Here is an 8,603-nt window from a genome sequence, read left to right as displayed (position 1 = left end):
GACCATGTGAGAGGAGGGGGGTGGGCCTGACCCTCACAGGGGAACTTCCCCAGCAGCCTGCAGGAAGGGGGCATGGGCTGGGCGGGGGTCTTCGGCTCAGGTAGACATTAAAGTGGTCCTCAACTGTAAACAGAATTAGGAAGATGAAAACCACCATTTTCAGGGGAGAGACCTTCAGGACCGATTTCATCTTTGCCTGATCATGACACTGGTGCTACGGAGATGAACGAAGCTACCAAAAAGCAGATGACACTTCCTTCATGGGTTCCCCGAGGAGCCAGGCTGAGGGCTGGTCTACACCCCAAATAAGCCTCCATGTGAAATGTTCAGGAAGGGCCAAAGCCAAGCGGATGGCACAGTGACTTCACACTGCGGTTCCTCTTGGACTCTCGTCTCTGCTCCTCCCTTCCACAGATGCACGTGGTCAAGCCCAGATGTCTCCATCTGGAGTCTGAGGTCGGGATTTTCAGGGGCAGCCACCCTTTGCCTCCTGCTCTCCCTGCAGGCAGCTGGAGGGAGGAGGCAGAACAGAGAACTAAAGGTCATCAGTGATAATGGCCAAGGGAACCATGTCACCTACGTGGCCTTCGTGTTCAAGATGCTTAACTGAATCTGATCCTGAGGAAAGAGATATGTACAGACTTTTTAGGAGACAACTGGCCTATGTTCGCTAAAAATGTCAATACTTAAGAAGGACGGGAAAAAACCAGGGGTGGTGGGACTCTCCTCCATCATGGGAGATGGGAGAGGCACACCAAAGCACCGTGCAGTGCTGGGCTTACAAAAATGTTCCCAAGGGCTGGCCCGTGGCTCACTCGGGAGAGCGTGGTGCTGACAATACCAAGTCAAGGGTTAAGATCCCCTTACTGGGCATCTTTTAAAAACAAACAAATAAAAAACCAAAAATGTTCTCAAGATGTCATTGGGACAACTGGAAAATCTGGCTGTGGACAATATATTAGATAATATTGTTGCAATAATATTAAATTTGGGGGATGTTAACGGGCTGAGTTTTGTGGCAAAATGTCGTTCTCAGGAGACACGTGTGGAAGTATGTAGGCATAAAGTGTTCTGATGACCACACCTATTTTCATGTTTCAGGAAAGCATGTGTGTGCATGCGTGTGAAAAGAGACAGAGATAGAAATGTGTGCACAGGACCAAAAAAGTGTCAAAATATTGCCTCCATGTAATTCCAGGCTGAGAGCTTACAGTGTCCACAAACTATTCTTTCACCCTCTCAGTGATTTGAAATCTTTCAAAGTTAAAGTTGAAGGAAAAAAGGTCATTTCCCCAGCCTACTTTCAACTGTAATTGAGAAACTGTTCACCGTTCGTGGGGACAAAGCCGCCTTGCTGACTCGTACAGCGCTGACTCAACACTGCTGCTCCTGCCGGCTGCCTGCCCTGGTTGCCCACGGCAGCAGCCCGCTCCCGGCACACTCCTGTGCTCACTCGGGGATGCACGGCGGGCAGGTGGCAGCTGTGCTGGTGGACGGCTGTGCTACGAGAGACCACAGCACACAGTGGGTCCTTTTCAGGGTTTATTTCATCTGCTAACATTCATTCTCGACCTAGACAGAAACAATTGGATGATTATGACTTGCTTTTCCATCATCAACTCATTTTTTTTGTATGAATGACCCAAGATTTCTTCTCAACACTTTTTTAATAAGAAGCTATAAATAAATAAAGCTTTAAATGCTCCTGGGTTCAAGTGAAGCAGTTCCAGTTGCCAAAAATTTCACAGACTCGTTGCTCAGACAATTCTGCCGTCCCTGGCTTTGCCCTCCAGGAGGGGATGTTTGCAGGTCTGTGGGGGGTGCCTGGAAACCGACCTGTAAGCTCGCTGGGTGTTGGCTTCTGTCCTCTCAGTCTCTGGGTGGGCAGAGTCCTAGAGACGAGTGGGGCCACCCGGTCCTGGAGCTCTGGCCCACAGTATCCTAGCAGTGCTGCAGGCACAAGGGACTTTCACCCCAAAGCAGGTGGCCTGAATGGGAAGTGCCATCCTGGGTTCAAGTGAAGCAGTTCCAGTTGCCAAAAATTTCACAGACTCGTTGCTCAGACAATTCTGCCGTCCCTGGCTTTGCCCTCCAGGAGGGGATGTTTGCAGGTCTGTGGGGGGTGCCTGGAAACCGACCTGTAAGCTCGCTGGGTGTTCGCTTCTGTCCTCTCAGTCTCTGGGTGGGCAGAGTCCTAGAGACGAGTGGGGCCACCCAGTCCTGGAGCTCTGGCCCACAGTATCCTAGCAGTGCTGCAGGCACAAGGGACTTTCACCCCAAAGCAGGTGGCCTGAATGGGAAGTGCCGGGCTGGACAATCAAGCGGTGGTCACTCCCAGCTGCCACTGTCTCTGGGCACCTTGGCCTGGCACTGGCTGGGTTGGGACTGCTTTCCGAATGCAGCAAAGAGACCATGAGGAGACCTGTGCTTCCATGTGAAACAGGATGGCGGGGCATAAGTTAAAACATATTCCAATATGTACAAAACAGATCCTGTGCTTGGGCCTGCACACACAGGAAGCCCATGGCAAGGCTATGGCACCCCACGTGGTTTGTGCAAGACCCCAGGGCTCCCCTGACACATCCCACCCTCCTCCCAGAAACACACCCACCCCAAATGACAAGCATCAGAGCAGATTCCCCCCACATTGACCTTGATCTCCCTTTGAAAGAGCCATGCCACTAAGTCATCTCAGCACTGCCTCCTCAGTGTGATGTACCACCCAGGAGGTGGCCTCGGCTGGGCTGGTACGGTGCCCACGCTGGCCTGCCGACCACCCTGCCTTTGGATCCTAACGCAAACTGGCCAGTGTAGAAAGCCTGGGGTGTGCTCATGCCAGACAAGTAGGGTGAGAGCTGCTCCCTCCTGGGTAGGAACCTTGTCTGATGGCACGCCAGCTTTCCCTGTGCTACGGGAGGTCTCTCACTCCTATGTGTCTGGTGACCTTCCCCTCACTCCATGTGGGACAGCTGGGGTGGCTGAGTGAAGCCTGGGGCAGGGATGAGGCCCCTGGCGGGCTCTGCCCCACGAAGCTGGTGCCCTTGCCAGCCCCTCGCTGGGGGCCTGCAAAGCCCGCTGCCCTACTTCCGAGTCAGCCTGCAGCCCCTGGGCACATGCAGTTACTCTCTCGAGAGGCCAGGGTGTCTGTGACCTTCGGTGTAGGCACAGGGCAAGAGCTTACAACAAATATGCATCATGGCTTTTAATGGGGCCACTGGCCAGCCTGTGGGTCTGCTGGGGACAGGGCTGACCAGACTTCGGGGGGGAGGGGCTGAGTATCTGGGTAGCAGGAGGCCACCTAGAACTGTTTCTTCCAGCCCTAGCTGAGAACCTGGAAGCCTACGTCCCCTTCCTGGCCACCCAGAACCACCTGTGAGACACCCCAGGGCCTGGCTCATGGGCAGCAGCTGTGGTCCATGTTCCAGCCCCTGGAAGCATGATTGTACTTTAAACATGGGGTGGTGGGAGCAGTGGTATATGAGCCCTTGATAAATGTGCCAGTGATGGGGCTTGGGCTGGGGACAGCCTGCGAACAAATCACAGAGAATCAGAGAGAATGGGACATGGGTAGTTCTGGGTCCCCGCCCCTTCCTGTCTGAGCCTGGTCTGCCTGGGTGGTCACCCCAAAGGCCAGGTGGGGGAAGGGCTCTGGAACAGGTGGCAGCAGCCCTGGCCACAGCTTTTCCACTCCTGGGACGCACTCTGCCCTAGGAAGGCGGGCAGTGCAGTTGGGGCCCTCTCCTCCCGGCCATGGGGCGGGGGTCCCAGGAGGTCTGCTTTGGTCTCCTGACACAGAGCGTGAAGCTGGATGTACTGTGGGTTTTGGCTGTGGGCCAGAGAGGGGAGTGAGCTTCCCAGGGGCTGGACTTGAGTCTTCTCTGCCTCAGATATGGTGGGCCCTGATCTCGAAGCAGCTACAGATGGTGAGCCAGGAGCTCCAGTCCTGAGGATGCCTCCAAGGGCTGCTTGAGTTCTCAGGAGAGGGGGCCTCCCAGGCCCAGGGGCACTAGGGTCACCAGGGTTGAGGGGCTGGAGCTGGGGAAGGGGCTTAGAGCTGGTCTCTAACTCCTGCTGGCCTGGACAGAGGGGCTGCGGGTGTGTGCATAGCTGGTGTGAGGTGCTCCTGGCCCATCAGGTCCACTCTCCATCGTTTGTCTCTTCTTCAAACCTTGGGCTGCAGTGACAGTGACATGGGGGCCGGGGGAGCAGGAAGGTCACCTGCCCAGAGGCCCCGCCATGCCCAGGACATCCTTCAAGTAGGCTTTCCTCTGACCCCTGGCCTGGGAGAAAGAGCAGGAGCCGCCCGCGCCCGGCCCCACCACTTCCCCGCTCTGTTTGCTTCCGCGGAGCAGGTTTGGGACTCTCCTCCCACAACAGTCTCGCGCAGCCTGCTTGTGTGTTGGTGTCTGTCTGATCTCACCCAGCCCTGAGAGGCCCCTACGCGGCTGCCGTCACTACCACTTCTCGATGATGTGGCTCATGTAGTCCTCGGTGGGCACGCGGCCCGGCTCCTCCGCGTCCTCCCGCGGCAGCGCCTCCTTGGCGCGGTGCAGCAGGCGCTCCTCGCGGCTCTTGAGGCGCTGCTCCCTGCGCTCCAGCTGCCGCTTGTACTGGTAGCGCTGCTGGAAGAGGTCCTTGGCGTAGTCGTAGAGCTGCATGTCGAGGTCGTTGAGCTCCTCGATGCGCCGGATGGTGTCCTCGTCCACCTCCACGCCGCCCGCCCGCGTGCTGTTGTACTGCATGAAGGGCCGGATGAACTTGAGGTTGAACGTCCGCTCGAACAGGTACTGCGTCTTGCGCTGGAACTCGGTCAGGCCGAAGAAGGCCATGCCCCGCAGGTTCTTCTTGGCGCTCTCCAGCAGCAGCTGGGCCCGCTTGGCCTCGGGGATGAAGGACAGGTTGTAGCAGCCCACCAGGCTCAGGTCGGCCAGCATGCGCACCTGCCGGTTGTTGGCCAGGTTGTACGGGCAGTCCATGAACTCCTGCAGGGTGCAGCCCGACCAGTCCGTGCCCTCGTAGCAGGGTGGCAGCTCCTCGGGCGTGGGCGTGCGCCCGTCGCACATGTGCAGCGACGTCTTCCATGTGGCCCCCCGCTGCACGTGCCGCCACTCGCTCAGGTAGCGGGACACGGGGTCTCGCAGCAGGGTGATGTAGTAGAACTTCCTGCAACGAGACCAGAGACAGGAGGTGAGGCTGGGGCCACTACGGGGCGTGAAGAGAGGGGGTCCCCATGGCACAGGTCTCTGCTGTGGGACCCTGGACAAGCAGCTTCACCTCTGATACCCACCATCATGTTTAGCTCTCCAAACAGCCATTTCTGAAGGAGAAAACTTGGAACCAGAGATGGGCAGGAACCTGCCAAGGGCACACCAAGTGTGACCACCACAGTCCCCTGTGGTGCCTGGCCTGGGTTCCCTTCTGCCCATTGGCTCCTCAGGAAGGACGTCCTGATTTTCCCCTGCTGGGGGCGGAGCTGCCAAACACTTCCTACCCAGGGCGGCCGCAAAGCCTTAGCTGCCTGGACCTGTGAGAGCTGTCCGCAGCACAGGCTGTGCTGTCCAAGGAGCCGCTCAGCAGGGGCAGGGGGAGCTGGGGGCCGTGAGAGCCGCCACAGTCGCAGGCCACAGGGTCCTGCCCACACCAGGGTCTGGCTTAGGTCTGGTGGTGGAGGGGTGCCAGCAGACTGTCCAGCCCAGGACCCCAGGGGAAGCCATACTTTGTAGTTTTTATCAACTCCCAGAATTGTTCCGACTCCACAAAGTTGGCCATCCTCTGAGGCTAATGTCCTGTGCTGTACGTAAGGGTGAAATGACTCAAGGAAGGCTATCCTCTCCCTGCCCCTGAGCAGCAGGCATTCAGGATGATCCGTGTCCCCGCCAGGCATGTGGACAGGTGAGCAACATATGGCAAAACGTGACACGGACCATGGGCCGCCTGTCAGATATGCCAGCAACGGGCCCTGGGTGTGTGTGCACGTGTGTGTTGTGTGTATGCCAACCCCGGGGGTCAGCAGAGTTGTTCTTGGACTCCTCCAGGGCTGGCTCCTCTGGGCAGGGCAGATGAGCCCCAGGACAAGGAGGACTGGGGCCTGGGGCAGGCAGCCTAGAATGTCCTCAGGTGTGGGTGGCAGGAGCCCACTGGGCCCCTCACACCTTTCTTGGCAGGTCTGGGAAGACCTCTCCCATGCCCAGCACTCCCAGACGGCGACATAGAAGCATGCCTACACTGTTCCCTGCCTCGTCAAGGCTCCATGAGAGCACACAATCATCTGTTATCCTCACAGTGCCCTGTGGGAAAGCCACGGGGGCACAAAGCCTCTGTCTGTGTCACTGTCCTGAACTGAACACACATCTCTCGGGCGTAAGGAGTCCTAGTAAGGTGGTGGATACCACTGCAGCCACCCCAGCCTATGAGGGCATGTCCAGAAGACCCCAGGGGCAGAAGTCCTGAAGGAGGGGTAGCCAGCTGATGGCTTTGGGGCAGACAGCCAGGCCGGCCCTACGCTGTGCAGGGTTTGTCAAGGAGGAGACAGGGCAGCTGACGTTTGTGTGGCGCTGCCTGTGGCCCCCCACCAGCTGGCAGACCCAGGCCCTGCCCTCAAGGGTCTCCCGGCAGACAGTGGGGAGGGAGAGGACCTGGGCAGAGGGCACCCCAGGCCAAGGGCCCTCCAAGGGGTGCCCGAGTTGTGGGGATGGGAGGTCTGCTTGTCACGTCCTCTCTGGAGGTCAGAGGGCAGCTGCAGCCCTCAGGGACTGGATGTGGACAAGGCCCATCTGGCCTGTGCCTGAGACCAATGCACCCTGCTCCTGCTGTGCCTCCAGGTGGCCTGAATCCCTTGGAAGCCATCTGGGGACCTCGCTGTCAGGTGCCCACCCTCAGGGACTGGATGTGGACAAGGCCCATCTGGCCTGTGCCTGAGACCAATGCACCCTGCTCTTGCTGTGCCTCCAGGTGGCCTGAATCCCTTGGAAGCCATCTGGGGACCTCGCTGTCAGGTGCCCACTAGGACTAGGCCGATGATGGCCCCTGGAGTCAAGACACCTGTGTCCTTAGCACTTGGCAGGTGCCAGGTAGCAGGTGCTTCACAAACACCTGTAGAACTAACAGCAAACAAACAAGGGCCAGGAAGGAAGGGCCTGGGGTGTTGGGAGCAAGCATCCACCCTACCCTAGGGCTCACACGACCCCAACTGCTCAGGAGAGAGGTCATCCGCTGCCCTTCTTAGCCAACCTGTGCCCAGGGAGGCTGAGGGCTGCTTGGGCCTCCTCCCCATCCTGTGGGGCCCTGACCACCTATATGGAAACAGACCAGTGTGGGTGGTTTCTCCTGGACACAGAGAACCTGGATGTGATGTGTCAACCAACAGAGACTCATCCACCCCGCCCCAGCCGGCGTCCCTGTGAGCCAAGTCCACGTGGACTTCAACGCAGCCCCAGAGGTAACCTCCGAGGGCCAGGACACACAGTGCACAGAGGGGCAGGCCCTGTCCAGGAAGCACCAGCACCAGCACCCCCACTGGCCAGGAAGTCTCCTCTGCCACTCGGCCACCTTCCTTCACCCGGAGGCCCGCTGGCTGCATCCCCGGGGTCTCCTTCAACCTCCTTATCCCTTCCAGCATTCCATCCATATCCCTACTAGGAGGAGAGGGAGAAGAGGATGGGGAGGGGTGGGACTTGAAGGGACACACGTGGCGGTCTGGGGTCTGTCCAGCTCCTAAGGGCCCTTTGAGAGCCGCCCTTCTTGAGGAAGGCCCATGCTGGGGCTGCCCTGAGACGAATGGCATCCAGCCTGGCTCCAGCCCAGCTCTGGTGTGCACTAGCTGTGGGGCCAATGCCCTCGCCCAAAGCTGCTGGGGTGAAGTGGGATAGCGTGTGCTGCCAGGCCGGCAAGTGGGTCCATGATGCTGCCACGAGGCCCTCTGGCCCTGCCATGCACTGTCACGAGACCCACCAGTGGTTACTGNACAAGTATCCTTTTAAAAGAGAGGCAGAAGGAAACTTAACACAGACAGAGAAGAGGAGGCAGAGATTGGAGTTATACTGCTGTAGAGAACTAATACACCAAATCAAAGAGGAAAGTCTTTGACGTAGTTTGCCCAGCATGTTGGAGAAGTAACCCAAGTCTGTTGTATGCTGCTTCTGAGATCCAAAGAGACCACTGGATATTCTTTTTCTTTCTCAATAGAAGGAAGTTCAAGGAGGAGCAACTTTTCTTTCATTATGTGGGGATATCTGAACATACCCAGACAACTGGACCAATTGAAATTTCATTGAGGTGAAAAGTCCTTTTCATTTTTATAAAACACTTTCTTATGTCCTAGCAATATGCATCTTACCAAAACATCTGCAGAACCTGTTACTTTCTATTCTGCAAATCCTTGCTTTATGCTGATTAATATGGTGGATAAAGATATTCACATGATTGAGACATGGTTGAAATGTGAACGGCTTTCAACCTAAACAGCGGCACCTAGCCAAGGAATTGACACTGTCTTGTGGCAAGATGTGGCAGTCTTGACAAAGTCCTGCTAACTCTGCCAGGTGAATGGAAGTGAATTCTGGTTTTTTGTGTGTTTATTGGGGTAGGGGAAAGAAAATCATCAG

General features: G+C 57.1%; 1 protein-coding gene, 1 long non-coding RNA gene and 1 pseudogene across 2 annotated transcripts; 1 reads left to right on the top strand and 2 right to left on the bottom strand.

Annotated features, from left to right (window-relative positions):
- Positions 1–1,528: 1,528 nt before the first annotated feature.
- LOC103595921 lies at positions 1,529–2,342 on the bottom strand. Its single transcript, XR_551000.1, has 2 exons — positions 2,291–2,342; positions 1,529–1,988 (listed from the first exon to the last, which is right to left on the bottom strand). It is a non-coding gene; the product is annotated as an uncharacterized LOC103595921 (long non-coding RNA).
- Positions 2,343–2,696: 354 nt separating this feature from the next.
- Positions 2,697–5,160, bottom strand: HS6ST1 (heparan sulfate 6-O-sulfotransferase 1). The gene has a single exon (XM_008579454.1). The coding sequence runs from the start codon at positions 5,061–5,063 to the stop codon at positions 4,455–4,457; it is 609 nt and encodes a 202-aa protein (XP_008577676.1). The 5' UTR covers positions 5,064–5,160; the 3' UTR covers positions 2,697–4,454.
- A 2,136-nt stretch (positions 5,161–7,296) lies between these two features.
- The window catches only part of LOC103595926, a 50,527-nt pseudogene continuing 49,220 nt past the window's right edge, over positions 7,297–8,603 (top strand).

Source organism: Galeopterus variegatus, unplaced genomic scaffold (assembly GCF_000696425.1).
Source record: "Galeopterus variegatus unplaced genomic scaffold, G_variegatus-3.0.2 Scaffold1889, whole genome shotgun sequence".
In the NCBI taxonomy this organism is placed as follows: domain Eukaryota; kingdom Metazoa; phylum Chordata; class Mammalia; order Dermoptera; family Cynocephalidae; genus Galeopterus; species Galeopterus variegatus.
This window is presented reverse-complemented; position numbering and strand designations above follow the sequence as displayed.

What these genes read in the sequence shown, in the direction of transcription:
- HS6ST1 (XM_008579454.1), bottom strand. Translation starts at nt 5,063, where the DNA reads ATGTGCGACGGGCGCACGCCCACGCCCGAGGAGCTGCCACCCTGCTAC.